Here is a 26,303-nt window from a genome sequence, read left to right as displayed (position 1 = left end):
GAGGGAGGAGGGTTCAGGATGGGGAACACAGGTATACCTGTGGCAGATTCATTTCGATATTTGGCAAAACTAATACAATATTGTAAAGTTTAAAAATAATATAAAATTTTAAAAAATACATTTTTAAAAAACAAGTAAGGAGATAGAACATGCCAGTTAATAAAAATTTGTTTACATAGAAAAACCAGGATTCCATAAATCTGGAATTTGCTGTGGTTATTACTCATTCCAGCTATTAAAACCTCCAGCAATACATGACAGTAAAGGATCATGGTATTTCCTTAATTGCAAGGTTTTGAGTAACAAAAGGAGGCCCTAAAATAAAGTGACTCCCGTTCTCCTAGAGAAGGATTTGAAAACGACCATCAAACAAACTCTTTAGTCAGAATTTTATTTGATTAGTATTATTATCATTTTAAATTAATAAACATACATTTTAGAGAGTGGACAGAGCAAAGATTAATCACAGGTGAACATCGAGGCACTTAGCATCCGGTTACATTACATACCATGATAATATGATGATCTTAAGGTACTGAAGTCTTTGATTATCCTTTTTTTTTTCCAAACCCCACAAAAATTAAGCATATTTTGTTTTTTTTTTTTTAAATAAACATTTCATTTCCTTAAAGGGAGAATGACAAGACTTTCAGTTTTCTAAATAAGAGATAAATGTTAACACGTTGATGACCAAAATTGTAGAATTACATTATTAAAGACACTATTCAGCACCACAGGCTAACAAGAAGATACAACAAAATGAAATATGTATTCCATCCTCTCACTCAGGCCTCAGGTAACTCATCACTCAGAGCTGGGAGATCAGCATCATTATCTAGTTGCTGGGCACTTGCCTGCAGTGTGAAGTCTTGAGAGTGAATGCTGTGAGGTTCAGCGCCTTTACTCAAAGAAACATGAAGGAAGATTTCATAGAAGCTGAAAATGAGAGGAAAGAGGAGAGATATCAGACAGCAGAGGAGTGGGCAGAGGGGGAGGAACGCATCAAATGTGTGCAGGAAACATAATTCCTCACTGTATACAAAGGTATATTTGTGTTCCAAGCCCAGGAAACATGAGAGAGAGAACTTGATGTATATTGGTGTTTTAAACTGAATTATCTGTAATATAATTATCTTGTGAATCTGACACTTACCTAAAAAATAGACCCTTACCAAATACCATTGTCAGGCAAGACTGTGTGTTCCCAGACAGCATCTGTGCAGCTGTGGAAAGGGGCAATGAACCCAAGATAAAGGTTTGGAATACCATGATGTCATCTCCTTATTGGGAAGTGATTATCCCGTCGCCTGTCATTTCATTGGCAATACTTTCAGAGGGAGTTGAGATTATCTTGAAAAAATATTTGTGCATTGTTCAAATCACTGAAAGCAATTACTATTGATAATAATGGTTTCTATTGAAAATTACAGAAACAGCTTGGGAACAATTTACCTGTGAGGTATTTAAGAAGTCTCAGGGAACACCAGTCCTGTCAACCAGGCAGGCAAATGTATAACCTGGAAAGTCTCAAGACCCACCCGAGTGGCTGTGGTTCCAACCACTGGCCATTTTTTTAACTCGTGTTACCACCTGATGCAAAGAGTCCACTCATTGGAAAAGACCCTGATGCTGGGAAAGATTGAAGGCAGAAGGAAAAAGGGGCAACAGAGGATGAGAAGTTTCAATAACATCACCAGCTCAGTGGACGTGAATTTGAGCAAACTCCAGGAGATGGTGAAGGACAGGAAAGCCTAGTGTGCTGCAGTCCATGGCGTTACAAAGACATGACTTAGCGACTGAACAACAGCAAAACCAAGTCATCGGATCCAGACGGCTGTTTGAAAGATTCTCAGTTTTAAGAATTACAAAAATTATAGCTGAAACCATATGCAGGCAAGTAAATGATGTGCTTGATATAGGTGAAGTATGTGATCTCTGCCTTCCTGACCTTGGTAATGAATAATCATGAAGTGTACTAAGGCAATAATCTAATGTACAATATATATTTTCTAAAAAACTCAAACATAGTAATTTCGTCCTTTCTTTTTTTTCTGGTATGCTATGGTTATATCTTCAGTAGCAGTTTAAAATTGTGTAGAAATCTAATCGCAGTGCTGGAAACCACTACTTAAGCATTAGATATCTGGCATACTCAATCGAAAAGACAAATTATTACCATGAATATATTTATGGGCATACATGAATTCAGTTTTAATACTGGTATATAATTCAGTTGTATATATATTCTAGAGTAAAATTATTTTCTATTCATATTAATGAGTTTAGACTATACACAATTGCAAGGTTTTTTTTTTTTTTTTAATGTTTTGGCCATAACATGGATCTTAGTTCCTCGACATGGCCTTTGCAGTGGAAGCATGGAATTTTAACCACTGGATCACTAGGGAAGTCCTCAAATGCAAATTTTTAAAAAATATAGATCTTCTCTCTAGAGAGAATATTATCTTTGAAAATATGAAGAAAAACACCCTATGAAAATGTGTTCAACCATAGAATTAAGTAAATATGTGGAAACATTGAAAAAAACTAAAGAACTTAAAAGCAGATCTAAATAAATATGAAGATAAAACATAGTCCTTTGTGGGAAACTTAAATATAATAAAAATTCAATCAGCTAGAATGGTATGATTTTTGCAGTGTAAATGCTAACATTTCTAAACACTTGATAAAAAGAAGACAAATAGGAATTTCCTGGCAGTCCAGTGGTTAGGAGCCAGTGCTTTCACTGCAGTGGTCCAGGTTCAATTGCTGGCTGAACCCCCAGCTTAAGATCCCCACAAGCCACATGACATAGACAAAAAAACAAGAAGTCCAATAAGTAAAATCATATTTAATGGGAGATACAGTTCTACTATACGTTTTAAAATTTCAAATGTAATGTATTTAGTAGAGAATCATGTATTAAAGTCAGTAATATTGAATATGTGAAAGTGAAGTCGCTCAGTCATGTCCAACTCTTTGCAACTCTGGAGTGTAACCTAACAAGCTTCTGTATTCAAGAGTAAATAACACGAAGTATTGGTGTGGGTAGTGAAGGTAAGAGAGACAGAGAACTGAAGAGACTGAGACATAAGTAGGAAATTAGTTAGATGTATAATATGCAAAATATTAGGAATGTAATGGTTGAGTGAAAATGAATTTTTAAAATATGAGCACTATTGGAAAAAGAGAACTAAAACTCTACTTCATGTCATTAAAATAAATACATATATTTATGTGCTTGTACATAAACACAAAAATTAAAACCTAGTAGATTTAATATATAAAAGTACAGGCTTTTAAAACACGGATCATGGCACAGACCTATTAACAATAAAAAAAATGGGAATGATTCAATGTTTTAAGCAGATTTACAGCTTGCAACGTTGTTTAAGTCATAGATGGTGCTTTAGAGAACAAAAGAATAAAACTGTAGGAGAAAACAGTCAACATCTGGTAATTACTGAAATATTTTAAATGTTATGGAATCTACCAAACATCTGCAAAATTGCAAAGGATGGAGTAACTGTGTGAATCCATCACAACCATAGACAGAACCAATTCACAGAGAAACTCATTTTATGTATAATCCTACCCTGTCACCCTTGCAAACCTTCTCCTGTTAAAACTAATCCCAGAAGTCGTACCACTGCACCCCTAAATACTTCAGTGACTATCTCTGGAAGACAAAGACACTTTAAAAACATGTATATTTTTGGTTCCACTGGGTCTTTGTTACTGCGCAGGCTTTCTCTAGTTGTGGCCAGTTGGGGCTATTATTCGCTGCGGTGAGCAGGAAATGAGAGAAGCCACCGGAATGAGAAGCCACCAGAATGAGAAGCCCCACCCTGATCCCCGCACTGCAACTAGAGAAAGCACTGGGCAGCAACGGAAGTCCCAGCACAGCCAAAAATAAATAAATCAATCAGCTCAGTTCAGTCGCTCAGTCGTGTCTGACTCTTTGCGATCCCATGGACGGCAGCACACCATGCTTCCCTGTCCATCACCAACTCCCAGAGCTTGCTCAAACTCATGTCCATTGAGTCGGTGATGCCATCCACTCATCTCATCCTCTGTTGTCCCCTTCTCCTCCCACCTTCAATCTTTCCCAGCATCAGGGTCTTTTCAAATGAGTCAGCTCTGCATCAGGTGGCCAAAATATTGGATTTTCAGCTTCAGCATCAGTCCTTCCAATGAATATTCAGAACTGATTTCCTTTAGGATGGACTGGTTGGATCTCCTTGCAGTCCAAGGGACTCTCAAGAGTCTTCTCCAACATCCCAGTTCAAAAGCATCCATTCTTTGGTGCTCAGCTTTCTTTATGGTCCAACTCTCACATCCATACATGACTACTGGAAAAACCATAGCTTAGACTAGACAGACCTTTGTCGTCAAAGAGATGTCTCTGCTTTTTAATATGCTCTCTAGGTTGGTTACAGCTTTTCTTCCAAGGAGTAAGAGTCTTTTAATTTCATGGCTGCAGTCACTATCTGCAGTCGTTTTGGAGACCAAGAAAATGAAGTCTGTCACTAGTTCCGTTGTTTCCCTATCTAGAATTACTAGAAGTTGCCAAGCCTACCCAGAGTGGGTGTCAGCGATGGCTCTGATTCTCTTTCTCAATGATTATCTGAGGTTACTTACCCTTTAAAGAAAAAAAAGAAGAAGAAGAAAGTGTGTTCAGGCAGGCGGGAAGGAGGGTTGGGGTGGGATGTGGGTGGCAGGTCCTTGCCCTCCCAGTTTGGGAAGTTCTGCTAAATCAAGGTGGAGCCGCACCAGGACTAGAGGACTGTAGAACAGGCTCCCTCTAGTGGCCACTTTAAGAATAGACTGAAGCCTGGCGAAAAGAGGTCGGTCAGGAGCTGACTTCAGCAAGCCAAGAGACAGAGGATGGACTGATGTCACAAAATTTATATTTGAGGGTAAGACAAGGCAACTTAAGCATAAAATTCTCTGTGTGTTTGTTTGGGCCTCGCCTCTCCCCCTTTTGTGAGCATCTGTGTTATTCATTAACCAGATTTCCTCACAGGAGGGAATTCCTGGTGAACCATAAAAAGATTTTTTTTTTCTTTCTTCTGACACTAGCGACATAACCTTTTTTTGGTTTGGCCACGCGGCCTATGGGCTCTTAGATCCCTGACCAGAGATCGAACTCATGCCCTCTGCAGTGGAATCGCAGTATCTTAACCACCAGACGGCCAAGGAAGTTGCACAATATATATAATTTATTTGGTTGTGCTGAGTTGTAGTTGTGGGATGTGGGATCTAGTTCCCTGACCAGCAATTGAACCTAGACCCCCCTGCATTTGGAGCATAACGTCGCAGTCACTGGCCCACCAGGGAAGTCCCCACAGTTATTTCTTAAACATCAGTCCACAACCTTTCTGGCAGCAGGGACAAGTTTTTTGTTTTTGTTTTTTTTTTAATTTTTTTGGCCACGTTGCACAGCATATGGGATCTTAATTCTCCAGCCAGGGATTGAACCTGGGCCCCCTGCATTGGGAGCACAGAGTCTTAGCCACTGGAATACCAGGGAAGTCCTCCAGGGACAAGTTTTGTGGAAAACTATTTTTTCCATGGAATGGGGTACAGGGGATGGTTGCAGGATGATTCAAGTACATTATATTTATTGTGCACTTTATTTCTATTATTATTACATCAGCTCCACCTCAGATCACCAAGCATTAGATCCTGGAGCCTGGGGACTCCCGTCTTAAAGGATCAGCGTTGTTTCCCAACTCTGTAGGAGTCTTAGGAACTTGTTGCTTGCCTTGTACATGCGCTGACCTGGACCCTGTAGCATTGGTGAAGTTTATGTAAAATGTCTGTATGTCACTTTAATGTACGGTCATTTGTCTCAAAAATGTATATGACTGTGCCTTCTACTTCTAACAGGTGCAACAGTTCTCAGAGATTCTGAAAGCCTGTCTTCTGGGTTATAACCTTCAGTTTGACTTGAATAAAAGTTTCCACTGTCTTCTTGATTGTTAATTGAATTTTAGTTGACAGGATTGAGGGTCCTGGCAGTGGAAGGGTGAAAAGTGGTTTGATCCTGGATCCAACTGAAAGAAGAGAACAGATAATGACCAGGCTGCTGCACTGGGCCCTTTCTTGTCAAATACAATCCTCTTGTTTTGTTTTCCACACTCTTACTCTCCCTCGTCTTATATGGGGTGGTCACTCGCTCCACCTGAGTTGGGAAATGGAGGTGGGGAGTTCCAAAGAATCTCCTCCTGTTGCCTTTCTTTTCTTTCTTTTTTAAAGGCTATTTATTTGGCTGACCAGGTCATGGTCATGTCACATGAGATCTTCAGTCTTCATTGAGGTGTGTGGGATCTTTAGTTGCAGCATGAGAACTCTTGGTTGAAGCACGTGGGACCTGGGGGAGCCCTTTCTTCCTACTCAGTACACAACCCTGCCAACAGCCAATTTTTAAACCAGGAGCCTTAAAACATTAAAACTCCAACTTCACACTCAGTCCTCACATTCAGTCTCTTAAATGATGTACTTTGTCAATGTAAAATAATCAATGCTCTCTCTCTTCCCACTGAAATGATCTTAGTATCAGCCCCTGCAACTTTGGTGGACTAGGAACCTCTCCTGTTGGGTCCTGGGGCAACCCTCTGACTCACAAGCCCCAGACTAGCACAGGAGGAAAGAATATTAACCTTGTTCTCTGGCTCGCTCACGATCCACAAGCCCTGGAAAATTAGCAAGTGGTACCAAAGGGGTTTCCCTGGTGGCACAATGGGTAGCACACCTGCCAATGCTGGAGACACCAGTTTGCTCCCTGATCCGGGAAGATCCCACGTGCCACGGAGCAACTAAGCCCGCGTGCTGCAGCTACTGAGGTCTGTGGGGCACAAGAAAAGCCACCACAGTGAGAAGCCAGGGCATCGCAATAAAGACCCAGCAGAGCCAAAAATAAATAGATGCATTTTTAAAAAAAGTTTCTATTACACCCACTTAGAACAAGACCTGATCAGTACTCACTGAGGCAACACAGGTACTAAAATTGGAATGATACAGAGATGGGTAGCATGGCCCCTGAGTAAGGACTACAGGCGTATTTATGAAATATTCTATATTAAAAAAAGAAAACTTGATCAGAACACGAGACTAAGCTTTGTACCTCCAATTAGTGTGTGTGTTGTTACACTTCACTGCAGAAATATTAGTTGGTTTAACTATAGAAAGCTGGAGCTGGGTGAAAATTCCAAAGATTGAATCAGCAGGCAAGTTTTATCCAATCATGTCTTTGAATGCATTACTGTCCCAGGCCCTATAAAAGGGAGGAGCTTTGGGAGGGCAGACCAGGTGAACCCAGTTCAGAGAGCAGGTCACACGGCAAAGAGTCCTCAGCTGTCAGCCCAGGATCACCCAGCTTGAGGTTCAGTCTTCTGGAGGAGGTGAGTTTCCTGGACAAAGGGAAAACTTTAAACTTTGTACTCTAGCCAAAGCTCAGTGCATTCGTATGTGGGGAAAATTCATAGGTACCAGCTTTTCCAAGCTTTCAGGTACAGGCACTCAGTCGTGTACAGCTCTTTGTGACCCCATGGACTGCAGCCAGACTCTCCTGACCGTGGGATTCTCCAGGCAAGAATACTGGAGTGGGTTGCCATTTCCTCCTCCAGGGGATCTTTCTCACCCTGGGGTGGAACCTGCATTGCCTGTAGTTCCTGCATTGGCCAGCAGATTCTTTACCACTGAGCCACATGGGAAGCCCACTTTTCCAAGTTTAGAGGATGTTTTTTTTGACAACTTCTCTGGCCTCAGAGGGTTTAATGTTATGAACTCTGTTTAAAGACCTAGCCTGATTGAAGCCACTTCTTTCTTTCTTTTTCTTCCCTTCCCCACTCTGGCACACTTTGGGGCATGCAGGATCTTACTTCCCGGAGCAGGGATTGATCCTGTGTCCCCTTCACTGCAAGGCAGATTCTTAACTGGACCACCAGAGAAGTCCCAAATTCCAAGGTCTTAACCTCAATGCCCCACAGTGTCCCTGTGGGATTGAGTGCATGTCTGCAAGTGGGACCAGATTGTCCGTATGTGCCTGGGGTTGTGCTGAAAGAACTTGTGGGGAGACCCAGATGGAGAAACCATGGGATCTACATAAAAATAATAAAAGGCCAGTGAACTTGGATATGGAGAACCACCCAGAGCACCTAAGATGTGGGTCAGGGGAATGCATGCTCCAGCGAGGCCCTGTGCTGCTAGGAAGGATTTGATATTTTTCCGTGAGGGAAAAGAATGGTAAAACGGGGTGTCCTTAGAGGATTAGCATTATATAGGGCCATCTGCCAGTATGTGATAAATGCATTAAGAAAAGGAAAGAATGTATTAAATATTCTCCTATGGGGTCCTTCTGGATTTATCTTTGCTTTTTTATTGATGAGATCAAGGCAGTTGATCTGATCAGACTGCTTGATGAGGTTGACACCAAATGTGAAATATCATCAACTAACAGAAACCAGGGCTTCCCACATGGCATTAGTGGCAAAGAATCTGCCTGCCAATGCAGGAGATGTAAGAGATTTGATCCCTGGGTGGGGAAGATGCCCTGGAGGAGGAAATGGCAACCCATTCCAGTATTCTCACCTGGAAAATCCCATGGACAGAGGAGCCTATTGGGCTACAATCTATGGGGTCAAAAAAAGTTGGACACAAAACGACTTAGCACGCAGGTATGCAACAGAAAACAATTTGTTTTCTGTGCGCCTATCATACTCAGAGAAGGCAATGGCACCCCACTCCAGTACTCTTGCCTGGAAAATGCCATGGACGTAGGAGCCTGGAAGGCTGCAGTCCATGGGGTCGCTAAAAGTCGGACATGACTGAGCGACTTCACTTTCAGTTTTCACTTTCATGCACTGGAGAAGGAAATGGCAACCCACTCCAGTGTTCTTGCCTGGAGAATCCCAGGGACGGGGGAGCCTGTTGGGCTGCCATCCATGGGGTCACACAGAGTCGGACACGACTGAAGTGACTTAGCTATCATACTCCCACCAAGCCCTTTTGTTTTATGGTATAAAATTGGAAAAAAAAATATATATGTATATATATATGAATCCTTGAATTACTGACCATATAGAAAATTGAAAAGGATGCAAAAATAGGCAAATTATATACAAGATGGACTTAATCATTTTTTAATGAGGTATAATTGATATATGACATTATATTAGTTTCAAATGGGGAATTCCCTGGAAGTTCAGTGGTTAGGACTCCACGCTTTTACTTCCAAGGGCCCAGCAGTGCAAAAAAAATACAAGCAAAACATCAAACGAATAAACTTTCAGATGTACAATATAATGATTTGATATTTATAATATTGTGAAATAATCACTAAAATCAGTTCAGTTCAGTTCAGTTGCTCAGCTGTGTCCTACTCTGTAACCCATAGACTATAGGATGCCAGACTTCCCTGTCCATGACCAATTCCAAGAGTTTGCTCAAATTCATGTCCGTCAAGTCAGTGATGCCATCCAACCATCTCATCCTCTGTCATCCCCTTCTCCTCCTGCCTTCAACCTTTCCCAGCATCAGGGTCTTTTCAATAAGTCAGTTCACATTAAGTGGTCAAAGTATTGAAGCTTCAGCTTCAGCATCAGTCCTTCCAATGAATATTCAGAACTGATTTCCTTTAGGATTGATTGGTTGAATCTCCTTGCAGTCCAAGGGACTCTCCAAGAGTCTTTTCCAACACCACAGTTCAAAAGCATCAATTATTTGGTGGTCAGCTTTCTTTATGGTCCAACTCTCAAATCCATGTGTGACTACTGGAAAAACCATAGCCTTGACTAGATGGACCTTTGTTGGCAAAGTAATGTCTCTGCTTTTTAATATGCTGTCTAGGTTGGTCATAGCTTTTCTTCCAAGGGGCAAGCATCTTTTAATTTCATGACTTTTTAAATAAAAAGCTTATTTTCATGGCTAATTAAAATCACTAAAATAAGTCATTAATATCATTACCATATATAGTTGTGAAAATTTTTCTTATGATGAGAACATTTAAGATTTACTCTTAAAAATTAAAAATTACAAATATTTACTTTCTTAGCAACTTTCAAATATGTAATTCTGTATTATTAACTATAGTGCCGTCTGTACTTGCTTCCACACACAAGTGGGAAAGGGCAGGGATTAGAAACACAGATAGACCATAATAAAGTTGTAACTTTGATAAACACAGTGAAGCAGAGACAAATGCTGTTCACGAGGAAGAGTAATTTCGGAGGGAAAAACAAAACAGGAAATGTGATGAGGGAGATTTTCCTAAGTGCTGTATCATTGAACTGTGTCGCAGTGACGTGGCTGGGGTAGCCAGACAGATGTCTGTGCCTGATGTAATTTTCAGCACAGAGAAATAAAGTGTATGGATTCCATCCTATTGCTTCTATTTGGTTCACTTTTCTCTATTTTTTCCTAGTATTTTACCTTCCTACAGTAATTAAAAGAACATACTTTATACAGATGATTGCCTTTTTTAACTGGTGGCTTCCCTGGTGGCTCAGATGGTTAAGAATCTGCATACAATGCAGGAGACCAGTTTCAATCCTCTGGGAAGATCCCCTGGACAAGGAGATGGCTACCCACTCTAGTGTTCTTGCCTGGAGAATTCCATGGACAGAAGAGCCTGACTGGTTACAGTCCATGGAGTTGCCAAGAGTCAGATGGGACTGAGCAACTGACACTTTAATTATATTGAGCCGGTCTTATGTCTTCCATAAGTCAAGTGACTGAATATATGTCACTCTGTATTGGGACACTATTCTGTTATGTTGCTCTATTTTCTATTTTTGTGGCACTATGACACCATCTTTATTATAATTTCAATAGCATTTTATTATCTGTGTAAATCCTCCAAGCTTATTTTTTAATATTTATTTTTATTTATTTATTATGTGTTTGGCTGCACTGGGTCTTATTTGCAGCATGTGGGATCTAAGTTTCCTGACCAGGGATTGAACCCAGGCCCCCTACATTGGGAGCGCCGAGTCTTGGCCACTGGACCACCAGGAAGTCTCCCTCCAAATTTATTCTTCAGAAATACCCTGTCTATTATTTGGCCTTTTGCTACACGTCATTTAGAATTGCTCTGTCAATTTTCTCTCTCTCTCACACACACACATCTTCTGGATTTTCCTTGAAAATGCATTGACTATACAATCCATCCAGAGAGAACTTCCATTTCCAATAATATTGAGCCTTTTGATTAATTCATAAACATGGCTTTTCTCTTCATACCTTTATTATCTTGTAGTTATCTACAGATAACTTGCATACCTTACATTAGATTTGTTCATAGGTATTTAATGTTGGAAATTATGATAAAGTTATTACTTTAATTTTGTTTCTCTTATAAAAATTGCTTTTGGAATATTGACCTTGTAAAAGGCACCTTGTTAAATTCATCTAGTCTAATATTTGTAGATATTTAGGGTTTTTTCCCAAACAAAATCCTGCTGTCTATAAATAATAGTTGATACATTTTCTTTTTTACATTTTTACAACTTTAACTGTTTTCGGCCATGCCATGCGGCATATGCAATCTTAGCTCTCTGACCAGGGATGGAGTCCACGTCCCTGCAGTGGAAGCACAGAGTCCTAACCACTGGACGACCAGGGAAGTCCTTGATACATTTTCAGGTCTTATTTAACTGGCTGGGTACCAGCCATATGTTGTATAGAGTTGACAATGGACTTCCATCTCTCAATCCCAAGAATAAAACTTTTAAGAACAATTTTTGTTGTACTTTTAAGAGTAATTTTTGTTGTAGTTATTTTGTAATTATTTATCACAATAAAAGTTTCCTTCTATTCCGAGCTTAGCAAGTGTCTTTCTTAGGATTGAATACTGACTTTTATTAAACATATTCAATGTATCTGCTTACGTGGTAGTATGTTCTTTCAGTTCTATTAATGTGGCAAATTATGTGGCTTTTTGAAATTTAACCCAAAATGCATGCAGAACATAGACTTCATCCACACATAATATGCTTTCTTTACACATGACTTGGTTTTGTTTGCAGACATTTAGCTGAGGGTTTTCACATCTATACTCGTACGAGTTGCTAGACAGCAGTCACCCTTACTTTAATGCGTTTGTAAAGTTTCATGATCAGGAAGGGTCGTTAATTAAAATAGGAATGTCTCCTCTTTCCCTATGCTCTGTGAGAATTTGTGTATTATTAGAGTTATTACTTTCTTAAGTTTCTCAAAATTTACCTATGAAGTTATCTGAGCCTGAAATGTATGCTCTCTCTTTCTTTTTTAATTATTCTGGTGATGTATATAATTAGATACAAATCTCCTGTTTCTATTGTGTGATCTTTAAGCATCCAACAGTATCAACGTATGCAGCATTCATGCAACATTTGATTGTTACCTAAATAGTGAGATAAGAAAATAAGAAATAAGAAAACTTATAAAATATTATTTATACATGTCCTGATGTTGTTTTAAAGCAGATCTCCAGAAACAAAAGATGTCATGAACTAAATCCTGGCAGCTGAATCTATAAGAAACATTGCCAAGAATGGATTTAGGTTTCAGAGCATCATTTCAGCATGAACCATCCAATGAGGACCCAAAGTCAGCAAATACAGGCTTTATCCCCAGTCGAGGACCCACTCTGCAAACAGCAGAGGATATCTCTCAGTTGCAGAACACTCAGCCCGGCTTATTGCAAAATGGTAATAACTCACGTGCAAGGCAGGAACTGCAAAGACTCTATAAGTCATTTCACTTATGGCTGCAGCCAGAAAAACACAGCAAGCATGAAATTATTTTTCAACTTGCCCTGGAACAATTTATGATCAATAAGCACTGCAGTGAAAAGTCTACTTTGAAAGAGAAATGGAAAGCAAGTGGTGGAGACCTGGAGAAATTCACAGAAGACCTGCATGATGACTGCATAAAGCTACCTGATTTGGTATGTAGAGTGTTCTGACCTCTGGGATGAGGGGCAGAAAGGAGTAAGGAATAAATAATACATTCAGTTGTTGATGCCTGGAAGAAGAGAAAGAAGGGTTACTGTAGACCAATTATTAGTCAGATCACTCTTCCTTAGACAAATACTTACTATTCCAAGTAAGCAAGAATCAACATTTTATATGTTTATTCAGTGAGGCATATGGGAGCCAACATATTAATTAGAGTAATTGATTTTCATAGGTGAAGTGCTAAGAGGACCCCACTGAGAAAATGTCAATTGGGCAGAAACCTCAGGATGAGAAATGCCTTGACAAGAGCTGGTTCTTCCTTCAGAAAGCCTTGTTATGGTTCACTCAGTTGTGTCCGACTCTTTGTGACCCCATGGGCTGCAGCACGCCAGGCTTCCCTCCCTCCACTATCCCCTGGAGTTTGCTCAAATCCATGTCCACTGAGTCGGTGATGCCATCCAACCATCTTATCCTCCGTCACCCCCTTTTCCGTTTGCCCTCAATCTTCTCCAGCATCAAGGTCTTTCCTAATGAGTTAGCTCTTTGCATCAAGTGGCCAAAGTACTGGAGTTTCAGCTTCAGCTTTAATCTTTCCAATGAATATTCAGGGTTGATTTCCTTTAGGATTGACTAGTTTGATCTCCTTTCTCCTTAAGTCCAAGGGACTCGCAGTATTCATCTTTTTTCATCATGGAAGACACACTAAAAAAGAAATTACCATGAAATTTGATACAGGCAGAAATAAGGGCAGGACAAAGAGGTATGGGAGCCCACAGTACAAAGATATTGGGAAAGCCTGACTGAGGTGGGTTTTCCAAAACCGGTTTTATCACATAGTAGATAAATAATCATGCCTTTTTTTTTTTAATAGGTCCATGTCCACATGCAGGGGCAGGAAGCCCTCTTTTCAGAAAATATGTCCTTAAAAGAAATCATCTTTCATCTAACCAATCAGTTGTCAACAGGAGGGGTGAACATGGGAACTCCGTCCTGGACCGTGCAAGATACATCCCTGGAAACAGGACAAAGTGAGTGGGCAGAGCCCAGGTCCCAGAGGGGTGGCCCATGTGGGCTCTTTCTTGGGTGCAACTTCACTGAGTCACTTTTTCGCCTCCTACAGGAAATGAAGGTAAAGAAAATGATGGCAACATTTCTGTGAAAAGTGACAGTATTACTAGTCCAAGCAATCAGATACCTTCCCTAATCATTGTCCAAGAAGAGAATCATCTGAGGCTGGAAGAAGGAGGTGTTTCTCTGGAGAATCCACGAAACTCCAGAAGAGGAGCAGGCCCAGGCCCCTCCAGGCCTCAGGATGGATCCCTGAAAGGACCCTCCTCTCAAGATGTCCTCACTGAAGTGGAACGAGACCAGGTCACCCCTGAGCCTGTTTCTACCCTCCAGAGCTCTGAGGGGACTTCTGCACGTGGGAAACACCAGGAAAGATCCCTCAGAGCCCCAGAAGTATACAGATGTGAGAGATGTCCCAAGACCTTCAGGTATTCCTCTCGGTTCAGAGTTCACCAGAAAAGACACGATAATGAGAGAACATATATTTGTGCCGAGTGTGGCAAAGGCTTCTTCCAGGCATCAGACCTCCATGTGCATCAGAGGATTCATACAGGAGAGAAGCCCTTTGTGTGCAGCACATGTGAAATGGCCTTCACCCACAAAACCAACCTTCGGGCTCACGAGAGAACCCACACGGGAGAGAAGCCCTATGAGTGTTCCCTCTGCCAGAGACGCTTCCGCCAGTCCTCCACCTACCACCGCCATCGTAGGTTTCACCAGAAAGCTACCCTCAAAAGTGCTCCACACTAAATTAAGCTTCCTCGGCTACAGCCCCAATGTAATGCACACAAATATGCATGTGAATATGTGTATTTCCATAGTATTTCTCCATTTGGAATATACTTTATAATTTTCTCATGTTATTCCCATTGTCTCACACCACCCGAATGTAAGTTTAAGAAAGACAAGTATTTTCTCAGTTTTTTTTCACTAACTTATCTCAGGTGCTTTGAAATAGCTGACACATTTCCAACAACTAGTAAATATCTGCTGGGTACATGAATTTATCTTTAAGATTGGTGTTATTTTAAAAATTTAGCCCCACACGAGAAGACAGTGAGTTCCCATGCCAGAACACGCGACCACCAGCTCAGAGTGGTCCACTGAGGCTTCTGCTGCCTGCTACCCTGTTCTCTGTCCACACCCTTCATCTTGTGGGCTTCAGCTTTTCAGCAACTGTGAACCTGGGGAGATCTGGGTCCCGCTCAGGACATCAGATCTTATTGCCCTCCCAGGCCTCGACCTTCCCCTGAAGCTCAATAAAATGGCTTTGTTACCAACCAGGGTTCTTGGCTTCCTTTCTTAATCAACAGAAACTGATCAGAGGCCAGAAAAGAAATTCAGGTAAGGCTTTTTTGAGGTCCCTGCTGCAGCAGAGGGGAGCGAAAACAAATTATAGGTTCCCTTGTTTGCTTGCTCCCCAAGGTGGGGCTCAGCACCCTACTTCTGCTCCTGACCCTCTGCTTTTGCTCCAGGCTCTTCAAAAATGGCAGTTGGGGACTTCTCTGGTGGTTCCGTGGTGGAAAGTGAGCCTGCCAATGCAGGAGACACAGGTCGGATTCCTGATACAGGAGGATCCCACACGCTGCAGGGCAACAAAGTCCCTGTGCCACAACTCTTCGCCTGTATTATAAGCCCTGGAGCTGCAAGTACTGGGCTGGCGTGCTGGGACTACTGAAGCCTGAGTGCCCTCGAGGCTACGCTCCACAGCGGGAGAGGCAATCACAGTTAGAAATCCGTGCACCACAGCTAGCGTGGCCCCCAGTCACTGCAACTGTGGAAAAAGCCCATGGAGCAATGAAGATTCAGCACAGTCAAATCAGTAAAAAATCCAAATGCAAAAGAATGAAATTGGACCCCCAACCTAACCCCAGATACAAAAATTAACTTGAAATGGATCAAAGACCTAAATGTAAGAGCTTAACTCTAAAGCTCTTAAAAGAAAATAAATAAATGTTCATGACCTTGGATTAGGTCATGGTATTTTAGATAAGACGCCAAAAGCAAAAACAATAGAAAAAATAAACTGGACTTCATAAAAAAAAATTTTTTAAGTGGCAATTGGGTTTTTTGGACTGGAGAGAATCCCAGCCTGTGCAACCTTGAGTGACTTACCCCAGGTGACACGAAATGTGGTCCATAGCTCTGGACATTTCTCTGCTCCAAACAGTCTCATCCCTTGAGTGGCTGGTACCTGGCAGGGAGAATCCCTCCCAGTTCCCTGGAGCAATTTCTGGGAACTTGGGAAGGGGCTGTCCCTGGCCCGGATCAATCTACCATGGGCACAGAGGTCTTATCTGGGGTGCCATAAATTGTTACCAAAATAGCAAGTCCATGTGCCTGACACAGAGTGAGGCCCATCAGTACTAAACAGAGTCTGAAACAGAGAAAGGTTTATTACAGATTCATACAGAGATGGGTGGCTCATGCCCTAAAAACCCCAAAGTTACTAAAAGCTTTCAGTTGGCTGTTGAAGACTTCTCAGTGTCAGATCCTTTGTTCTTGAGGTCCGGTCATGGTCAGGTAACGATGTTCCTGTAAGTCTCTACCAAATGGATGTTATTATCTGTCCTGGCAAAGTCCCAAGGCACAACTTTCACCCTCCAATGCCCCAGTCCTAGCTAAGAGGAGGCAGATCTCACTTGGCAGCTCCTTCAGGACCAGGTTTCCATATCCTGCCCAGCTGTCATCCCTGAAGAAGCCAGGCATCCAACCCAACTGGCCCTCTGTCTCCTCAGGCTGCCCAAAGTGGAAGACCAGGTCTTACAGACAGCAACTCACACAGACAGCAACTCACACAGACAGCCACTGCTATTAGGTTACAGAGAAAGGGATGGGGGAGAGGTTCACCGCTGCTTCAAGGGCTGGGCCTCGGCTAGTGGAGGGCCTTAGTAAGGGCTCTGGTGCTCTCAGGATGTAGATCTCAGTCTGTTCCCTGGGCTCTCCAGCTCACCCACTGGCCCAATGTGGGTGAGCTGGAGGGCCTCCAGGAGAAGGTCTGAATCTGCTTCTTACCTCACTCTCGACTTAATGACCACCACATCATGGACCTTTGACTGAATCATTTCCCCAGTGGTCCTTCATTGACAGTTACCTGTGGGCAGGGCCCACTGAGGTGCTGACCAATAGCTGAGCAGGACAACTACCAGGCTGCTCATTGACAGTTGGTTGCTTGTGGGCAGGGCCCACTGAGGCACTGGGCAATGGCTGAGCAAGACCTGTTGCCTAGTAGCAGGGTGCAGAGTAATGAAGCACAACAACAGCTACTGCTAAGGGCTGTACCCTTCCTGCTCTGTGAGGCTTACCCTATCTGTGCAGGCAAGCAGTTATTTTTAGTCCCAAACAGAAGTAGCTGCGCTTGATGGAGGCTGAAGTGATTTCTTTCTCAACATTCTGGTGATCTACAGACAAGATTCCCAGAAATCAGCCTTTGGCCTCTTTTAAAAGGAGTTAAGTTCTTCCTCCTAAAGGAGATCAGTCCTGGGTGTTCATTGGAAGGACTGATGCTGAAGCTGAAACTCCAATACTTTGGCCACCTCATGCGAAGAGTTGACTCATTGGAAAATACCCCGATGCTAAGAGGGATTGGGGGCAGGAGGAGAAGGGGACGACAGAGGATGAGATGGCTGGATGGCATCACTGACTCGATGGACGTGAGTCTGAGTGAACTCCGGGAGTTGGTGATGGACAGGGAGGCCTGGCGTGCTGCGATTCATGGGGTCGCAAAGAGTCGGACACGACGAGCGACTGCACTGAACTGAACTGAAGCTCTTCCTCTGCTCCCGGAAGTTGGCAGCACCACTTCCCGTTGTCCCTATTGTCATCGCTCAGTGGTGCCTGACTCTTGGCAGCCCCACGGACTGCAGCACGCCAGGTTTCCCTGTCCTTCACTGTCTCCCCGAGTTTCTCAAACTCATGCCCATTGTCCCTAGTGGGGCCGGTGTACACTTGTTCCCTGTGACTGACGCAGCGCGCCCCTTGCCAAAGCCTATAGAGCAGTGGGAACTCTGGGTAATCCGGAGTGTCTGGACCATAGGCTTGGGGCAGAACATCCGGCATCACACAGGTGGCGGTCATTGTCTGTTGCTGGGTCTGTACACTCCATCACAGCTTCAAGAATGTGGTGTCTGGCCCCAGGAAGGCTCGAATGCAAATGTCACCCCCACCCCAACTTCACAGCGACATATCTGAAGGTCAACGATGGTGAATAACAAATGTGCTTGGATCCTGTACTTCTCCTCCTCCCCTTAGGGATCCCACTCAATGCACACCTGGGATGGCAGTCACTGTGTTGAGCGACCCTCTTTGCGGGGAGCCGGTGAGGCATTCCACTCGTGACAAAGGTCATGAGGAAGGAGGCTCGGCATACGCAAAGGCGGGATCGAGCCTCAGGAGTCCCCCCGGATATTCTCGAGCATTTTCCCCCAAAAAACCAGAGTCTGCCTACTTTATTGCTTTGTGCTCTCACCTCTGACTTTACTGGGGGCTGTCCCCTACCACCGTCTCTCTCTCTCTGTGTCAAAGAGTTAACTTACAGCTCCAATTAATAAAGTTCCTGGGCAATTAGGAGTGTTTAAATCCAAACCCCTCTGATGGCTCTCTAACTCGCCTGACAAGTTTACCCGGACTCCTGCAGCTATGCATACGATTGTTTACAGTCTCCCAGGAGAGGCATGGGAAGCTTAAGATATTCAAATAGCTTAGAGCCTCTCAGAGAGTTAAAAACTGTCAGAATAAACTAGTAAAGGATTTCATTGATGAGTCAATGCTTGTTGCCAAGTTTTCACATCCCCTGAATTGTATCCTTGAATATGTATCAATTAATAGTGGGTATGTAGAAAAAATAAGTAGTGGCCTTGGTGTTAGTAACTTTAGACCCTTAAGGTAATAAATTCTTTCTTTGTTGTAAACCCATTACACATCCGCCCTATAGGAATGCAATTTTATCTTTGGAAGATGGTGCCAAACCTTGAAATAATTACTCTTAGAGAAAGTAAGTCTTTGTTGATAAGTCCTTGTCAAGAGTCATAAAATGTTAGTAGGCCTTCTGGCCAGAAGATGATGTAAATCACCTAAACCATTTGTATACGATACATTTGCAGGAAAGAAACCTTGGTTTTTGATAAGAACCAAAGACTGCTGACTTTGCATCCCCTATTATCCTCTATGTGTAACTTAGGGTATAAAAGCCCCTGTTAAAAATAAAGCTACGGGCCTTGTTCACCAGCGCTTGGTCTCCCCATGTCATTCTTCCCTTTAACTTCCAGCTGAGTCTCCATCTGGAGCGCGGAACCCACCACGCTGACTAATCATGCCTGGGCTTCTAAGACCCACTCGAGAAGGTGTCTAGGGTGAGACACCTTCCGCTATTCGAGAGGGCGCCTGCGGCCTACGTCAGTGGTGCAAACTTCTTGTCTTGAAGTTTTATTGGTCTCCCGCGTAAACCAAGCTACTCAGCTTCTTTTCTCCACTGAATTTTCCTACTGAGCTATCCTCATTCTATTGTTCTCTATATCTCTAATTAGCATATAAATAGTCGCCTAGGCCGTCTCTCCTTCGAATACCCTGGATCAGCTGGGGCTGGTCCCCAGCAGGTGGCGCCCGAGACAGGGACTTTCGAAGGTAAGCTCCCAGCAATTGGGGTCACCAGCCCTATTGCCCCCCGTTCTCGGAACAACTGGGTTATCAGCCCTCTTGTTCCCCCACGGAGCAGTTTGGGTGACCAGCCCTACTGCTCCTCCCTTGGAACAGTTCGGGCCATCAGCCTACTGTTCCTCCCCCGGAACAATCTGGGTCACCAGCCCTATTGTTCTTCCAGTGTTCGGGACGGCTAGGACCCCACTCAAGGGTGCCGCGGACCCCCCTGTAGGATAGACAGGGCGAGAAGAGTGGGAAGTGTTGAAAGTGTTAAAGAGTTAGACTTAGAGAGAGAAAACAGTTTCTGGAGTTAAAAGGCCAAAGAAAAGCCTGATCTTTTGATAGCTTAAAGCAAAATCTTTTACTCTACTTAATTTTCTGACATGGGTAATACTGAATCAAATGAAAGACAACTCTTTATAGGAGTAATTTTACAGTTATTAGGTAAAAGAGGAATCAAAGTTAAAAAATCTGCCATTCAATCATTTCTTTCATTTGTACAAGAGCACTGTCCCTGGTTTCCAGACGAAGGCTCTGTTAACTTAGATGTCTGGGAAAAAGTAGGAAAACAGCTAAAAACTTACCATGCCGAACATGGCTCAGAAAAGGTGCCTAATGACGCCGTTTCCTTATGGAATATCATTAGAGATGTCTTAGACCCTGCCCCTGATTCAGAAAAAGTACATCTTAAAAGTGACAGTGAAGAAAATGCTGTAGTTAAACCTGCCCCTGAATCTAAAAGAGTAACTTTTAAAGAGGAAAATGAGGTCAAAACTGTAGTTAAACCTGAGGAAAATGAGAAAAACGAAGACCTGCCTGACTATCGGCAACTAAGAAAAATGTTAGCAGCCGTGACTACTCAGGAACAACCTAAAGATAGGGATGAGGAACAAGATCAGCCTTCCCCAAAACAAAAAGAGAATTTAGGCGAGATAACAGCTAAATATCACTCTGATGGAGATCGGCATCTCTTAAACAAAGATGCCCCAAAAGGCCTAAGAGAAACTTCCCCTGTCAGACCATCCGCTCCTAGGAGCTTGAGGGAAACATCCCCGATTAGACAGTTTGTAAGATTTAGTCACCAAACAGTTAAAGGATCTCCGGAGCAGGAGAAGAGAAATACGGGACGCTCCCATCCCTCCATGCCTCCTCCTCCGTGTGGGGGTAAAGGGCCTCCTCTAGGAGTTTCCCGGAGAAGGGTTTTCTCTAGTCCCAAGGATAAATTTGATCCTCACCTTGAGGCTTCTTTTCTAGTCCCCTCTGCAGTTTAGATAGGGTAAAGAAGGTACAAAATAAATAAAAATATTCTCAAAAAAAAAAAAATTAAAAAATGGGTTTCTCTGCATCTAAGAATAGACAAATGTTTATTGGCTCTGTGAAATATGATTAAAAATGTCCTGGACCCCTGTCATGAGGCTGTTAAATAGCCTTTGAGGGAGGCTATAGCGGTAGATAGTGGTGAGTCTCCACTTTCTGCATAGATCATAATTTCTGCTATTGGGGAAAAAAAAAAAAAAAAAAGGAGGGAGAAAGTGCTTTACCTCCCGAGGAAGGAGAGGGCTTACAGGACGCTGCGGCCGAGCGCCCTGGCGAGCTCCCTCCCCCTCTGCGCAAACCTTTAAAAAACTTATCCACCACTTTCTGATTTAAGGTGATCGCCACCGCCTCCGTTGGTGCCTCCCAGGACCCAGGAGTTCCCCACTTTGCCCCCAAAGCCTCTCAAAACGTTGCCTAAGCCTGAGGAAGATAAAAAGTTTTTTGAACAGTGGAGCTTTTAAAACAGACTGCGTGCACAATATGCAGAGCATGCTCCTTAGAGAAAACCTCCTCAGGGGAGTCTTATCCAGGCTAGGAAAAAAGCGAAAGGGGATTTAGCAACAATATTAACCCCTGATGTGCCGCTTACTCCAATTCCAACGGGAGTGGCTGGCCCCCTACCTGAGGACATTGTAAGATTTGTCCTGGGGCGTAGCTCACTTTCTTTTCAAAAAAAAAAAAAGAGAGAGAAAAGAAATTTCGGTGGTGCATGGTGTAGTAGATTCTGATTATATTGAGAAATTAAAGTCTTGGTATCACCGCCTACCAAAACTGTACAAATTAATAAAGGTCAAAGAGTAACACAGCCTTTGCTTTTACCTTATTATCAGACAAGAAAAAACTTGACTTCTCAAGTTAAGAGCCACGAAACATTTGGATCTAGTGATCTAGCCTTTTGGGTGCAGGAAATTACAGCTCCTGGCCAACACATACTACTGAAAATGAGTTGGTGGGATTAGAGAAAGTGGTATGTGAGGTGGGGATGCTATACAGGTGGTACATTTAACAATACTTTATATATTGTTATAAATACATAATATAAATATATTTGCCTAATTACAGTTTGCCTAATTAGGTATGGGTATAAATAAAATATAATAAAGGTATACCTAATTCTACTTATAGATCTATACTTAATTTGTATATAAATTAATATGTATACTATATATACATATATATATACTGTATAATTAAATGTATATTGCAGTAATATAATGTGTGTGGCTGATATTAATTGGTATGGATTGATGTGCTGTGATGATATATGTTCTATATACTGTATAATTGTATGTGTGTGACATGTATTATTACAGTACACTGGTTTGTGTTGGTTGGTATTAGCTGTGTACGTGTTGTATTGCTGTAATATATATTAATTAATATATTAATTATAAAGATTAATTCAAATATATTGATTTATATATATTATATGTCAATAAGTTTATACTTGTTGCCATATATAAATACATATATAAATACATTTTACATTTAGGTATGTCTGTATACCAAAATGAGATAAGGAGGTTATACATTTATTACTTAAATTTATACAGAGACCTAAACTAAACATTAGACCTAAATTAACATGTCCCTAGGAAAACAGCTGGACAAATAGTAAAGTTATGTCCAAATTGTAATTAATCACTTAAAGGTAAACACACAGGAGCAGACTACAATGATGAGACACTAGATGCCTGAATTACAGGCTACGACTCGGCCCCTGGTCAAGCAAAAAGACCTCCTTACTAGAGAGTGTAAAAGGCCAGATGTGTTGCTAACTTGTGGGAGAGGGTATGCTTATATATTTCTACAGAATGCAGATTCTCCGATTTGGATCTCAGAAAAATTCGTCATGTCACATTCCCCAAAGACCAGGTTCGCGGCGCGCGCACTCGCTCGCTCCCCCTCCCCCAGCCAGCTCTCTCCTCCGCGCCGCCATCGGCGCCCCACACCCTCCTTGCTGCACCCCGCGACCTAGAGCAAGGAAGTCTGTGCTCGAGTGAGGGCCAGAGAGGAAAGCGCGCCCGCGGAATGCAGTCCAGACCAGCGCGCTCCCGCCGGCGACAGGAAAACGCCCGGAGCCCAAGCGGCGGCGGCTAGCCCGAGTCCGCGAACCCCGCCCCTCCGCCCGCCGTAGACGCTGCGGCCCACAGCCTGCCGTTCGCGTTCTGCCTCCTGATGCTGCGGACACTGCTCCGCCGAGCCGATGCCTACAGCTGCTCCTTGTTTCATCTTGTTTAAATCCTCAATATAATGTTTGCTCCTTTGTGGTGTTGTTGTGAACAAATGTATGCTCTCATCTTGTTTAAATCCTCAATATAATGTTTGCTCCTTTGTAATGTTACAACGTCCACCTTATCTTATGATATAACCACTTATTGAATTATGCTCTTGCTGTATTACAACAACTGCAGGATTTAATGCGAACACGACGGTTTGTGGGCTTACTTATCTTGGGAATAGCAGCATTGATAAGTGCAATTACTTCTGTTACTGTGGCAGCAATATCATTGACTCAACAAGTACATACTGCTCAATATGTTGATTCTATGTCCAAAAATGTTTCTTTAGCATTGGCAACACAGGAAGCTATAGACAGGAAATTAGAAATGAGGGTAGATGCCCTAGAGGAAGCAGTAATACATATTGGGACTGAATTGCAGGCTTTAAAGGTGAAAATGGCATTGTCCTGTCATGCTGACTACCGGTGGATATGTGTAACACCCCTGAAAGTAAATGAGACAGATTTTGAATGGGAAAAGATTAAAAACCATATTTCAGGTATTTGGAACAGCTCTGACATTAGCTTAGACTTAGGGAAACTTCACAATCAAATAGCAACCCTGGAACACTCCCGATTAGATTTTACTGCCGCTGGAACAGCAAATGATTTCTTCCATACTTTCTCTAACTACATTTCAGGAAAAAATATTCTGTCTACCTTCCTCGGCTACGCTACCTTGGCTGTTTTAATTTTATTTCTAATAATCATTCTTCCTTGTATTGTCAGGATTCTTCGGCAGAGCATTCAGAGGCTCGCGACTGAGCTACATCTGGCTGTTTTAAGAAATAAAAAAGGGGGAGATGCGGGGAGCCGGTGAGGCATTCCACTCGTGACAAAGGTCATGAGGAAGGAGGCTCGGCATACGCAAAGGCGGGATCGAGCCTCAGGAGTCCCCCCGGATATTCTCGAGCATTTTCCCCCAAAAAACCAGAGTCTGCCTACTTTATTGCTTTGTGCTCTCACCTCTGACTTTACTGGGGGCTGTCCCCTACCACCGTCTCTCTCTCTCTGTGTCAAAGAGTTAACTTACAGCTCCAATTAATAAAGTTCCTGGGCAATTAGGAGTGTTTAAATCCAAACCCCTCTGATGGCTCTCTAACTCGCCTGACAAGTTTACCCGGACTCCTGCAGCTATGCATACGATTGTTTACAGTCTCCCAGGAGAGGCATGGGAAGCTTAAGATATTCAAATAGCTTAGAGCCTCTCAGAGAGTTAAAAACTGTCAGAATAAACTAGTAAAGGATTTCATTGATGAGTCAATGCTTGTTGCCAAGTTTTCACATCCCCTGAATTGTATCCTTGAATATGTATCAATTAATAGTGGGTATGTAGAAAAAATAAGTAGTGGCCTTGGTGTTAGTAACTTTAGACCCTTAAGGTAATAAATTCTTTCTTTGTTGTAAACCCATTACACATCCGCCCTATAGGAATGCAATTTTATCTTTGGAAGATGGTGCCAAACCTTGAAATAATTACTCTTAGAGAAAGTAAGTCTTTGTTGATAAGTCCTTGTCAAGAGTCATAAAATGTTAGTAGGCCTTCTGGCCAGAAGATGATGTAAATCACCTAAACCATTTGTATACGATACATTTGCAGGAAAGAAACCTTGGTTTTTGATAAGAACCAAAGACTGCTGACTTTGCATCCCCTATTATCCTCTATGTGTAACTTAGGGTATAAAAGCCCCTGTTAAAAATAAAGCTACGGGCCTTGTTTACCAGCGCTTGGTCTCCCCATGTCATTCTTCCCTTTAACTTCCAGCTGAGTCTCCATCTGGAGCGCGGAACCCACCACGCTGACTAATCATGCCTGGGCTTCTAAGACCCACTCGAGAAGGTGTCTAGGGTGAGACACCTTCCGCTATTCGAGAGGGCGCCTGCGGCCTACGTCAGTGGTGCAAACTTCTTGTCTTGAAGTTTTATTGGTCTCCCGCGTAAACCAAGCTACTCAGCTTCTTTTCTCCACTGAATTTTCCTACTGAGCTATCCTCATTCTATTGTTCTCTATATCTCTAATTAGCATATAAATAGTCGCCTAGGCCGTCTCTCCTTCGAATACCCTGGATCAGCTGGGGCTGGTCCCCAGCACCTCTTCATGTAATTCAGGGTTCTCCATGTCCTCACCCTACCTTACCCCCATCTGTGTCCTAAGAATAAGAAACGCCTCATCAGGGCACTTCTTTCTGGCCACAGAGACGTTCTTGATCATCATATTAGAGTCTGCACTGGGAAAAGGCTTTACAAGTCTAGCAAATGTAAGAAAGCTTTTACAGCAAGTGCTCAGGTGTTCAGCTCTAGGCAGTACACACTGGGAAAGACCTTATTTGTAGGGTAGTGAATAGGGTAAATCTGATAGCCAAACTCCCACCTCAGTGACCACTCGGAAGTTCACACTGGAGAAAGGCTTTACAGCTGTGTGGAATGTGGCAAAATCTTTATGTAAATACAAAACTACAATAGAGCTTGAAAATCAGTAGATACTCATTGAACATTTAATTTTTTGTTAAACGTTTACTTTATTAAAGAATCGAATAAACATGACCCCAGTTTCCTATCCATTTTAAGTTTTTACTGTTTAAAGGCTACTTTAAAGGTCTTAAAACTGTACTTCAAAGTATTAATGTTTTAAAGAAAGGAAAAATAATCAAATTTCTAAGACAAAATCCTGAGTGGCAAAAATTTCCACATAGCCACTGCTCAGATAACTGTCTGTTCTCGTCCTGTTCAGTTTTCTTTGAGATCTTAACTTTTGTTTTTAATCCTCTGCAGATATGTTGCCAGAGCTATCCAGCCACTATTTCTGAAAAAACTACATTAACAGCTTTCAGTGACTTGCATTTCACAACCTTTTCTGGAATCATCTCCACTCCCCACGCAGATGCAATCTTTGCAGTGACAGTAGGAATGATAATTGTTTTGACCCAAGGACGAAAGAGCAGATAAAACCAAGGAGGTTCTTGGAATGCAGGAATGGAAAAACCAGACCCGTATCGTCCACCCTCCCCCATGTTGTAACTGTTAACAGAACAGTATAACCTGTCTCCCCTCCTACCCCA

At 42.5% G+C, this 26,303-nt stretch overlaps 1 protein-coding gene and 1 non-coding gene across 2 annotated transcripts; both read left to right on the top strand.

The window, feature by feature from the left end:
* Positions 1–6,982: 6,982 nt before the first annotated feature.
* Positions 6,983–7,089, top strand: LOC113876902. The gene has a single exon (XR_003506634.1). It is a non-coding gene; the product is annotated as a U6 spliceosomal RNA (small nuclear RNA).
* Positions 7,090–12,535: 5,446 nt separating this feature from the next.
* On the top strand, positions 12,536–14,759 carry LOC113875782 (zinc finger and SCAN domain-containing protein 4-like). The gene is made up of 3 exons (XM_027514462.1): positions 12,536–12,931; positions 13,813–13,969; positions 14,062–14,759. Exons 1-3 carry the CDS (start codon positions 12,536–12,538, stop codon positions 14,757–14,759), a joined length of 1,251 nt encoding a protein of 416 aa, XP_027370263.1.
* Positions 14,760–26,303: the final 11,544 nt, after the last annotated feature.

This window comes from Bos indicus x Bos taurus, chromosome 18, assembly GCF_003369695.1.
Source record: "Bos indicus x Bos taurus breed Angus x Brahman F1 hybrid chromosome 18, Bos_hybrid_MaternalHap_v2.0, whole genome shotgun sequence".
Lineage (NCBI taxonomy): Eukaryota > Metazoa > Chordata > Mammalia > Artiodactyla > Bovidae > Bos > Bos indicus x Bos taurus.
This window is presented reverse-complemented; position numbering and strand designations above follow the sequence as displayed.

Coding starts and splice junctions, on each gene's coding strand:
- LOC113875782 (XM_027514462.1), top strand. CDS start 12,536: ATGGATTTAGGTTTCAGAGCATCATTTCAGCATGAACCATCCAATGAG. Junction 12,932..13,812: donor GCATAAAGCTACCTGATTTG/GTATGTAGAGTG, acceptor TTTTTTTAATAG/GTCCATGTCCACATGCAGGG. Junction 13,970..14,061: donor ATCCCTGGAAACAGGACAAA/GTGAGTGGGCAG, acceptor CGCCTCCTACAG/GAAATGAAGGTAAAGAAAAT.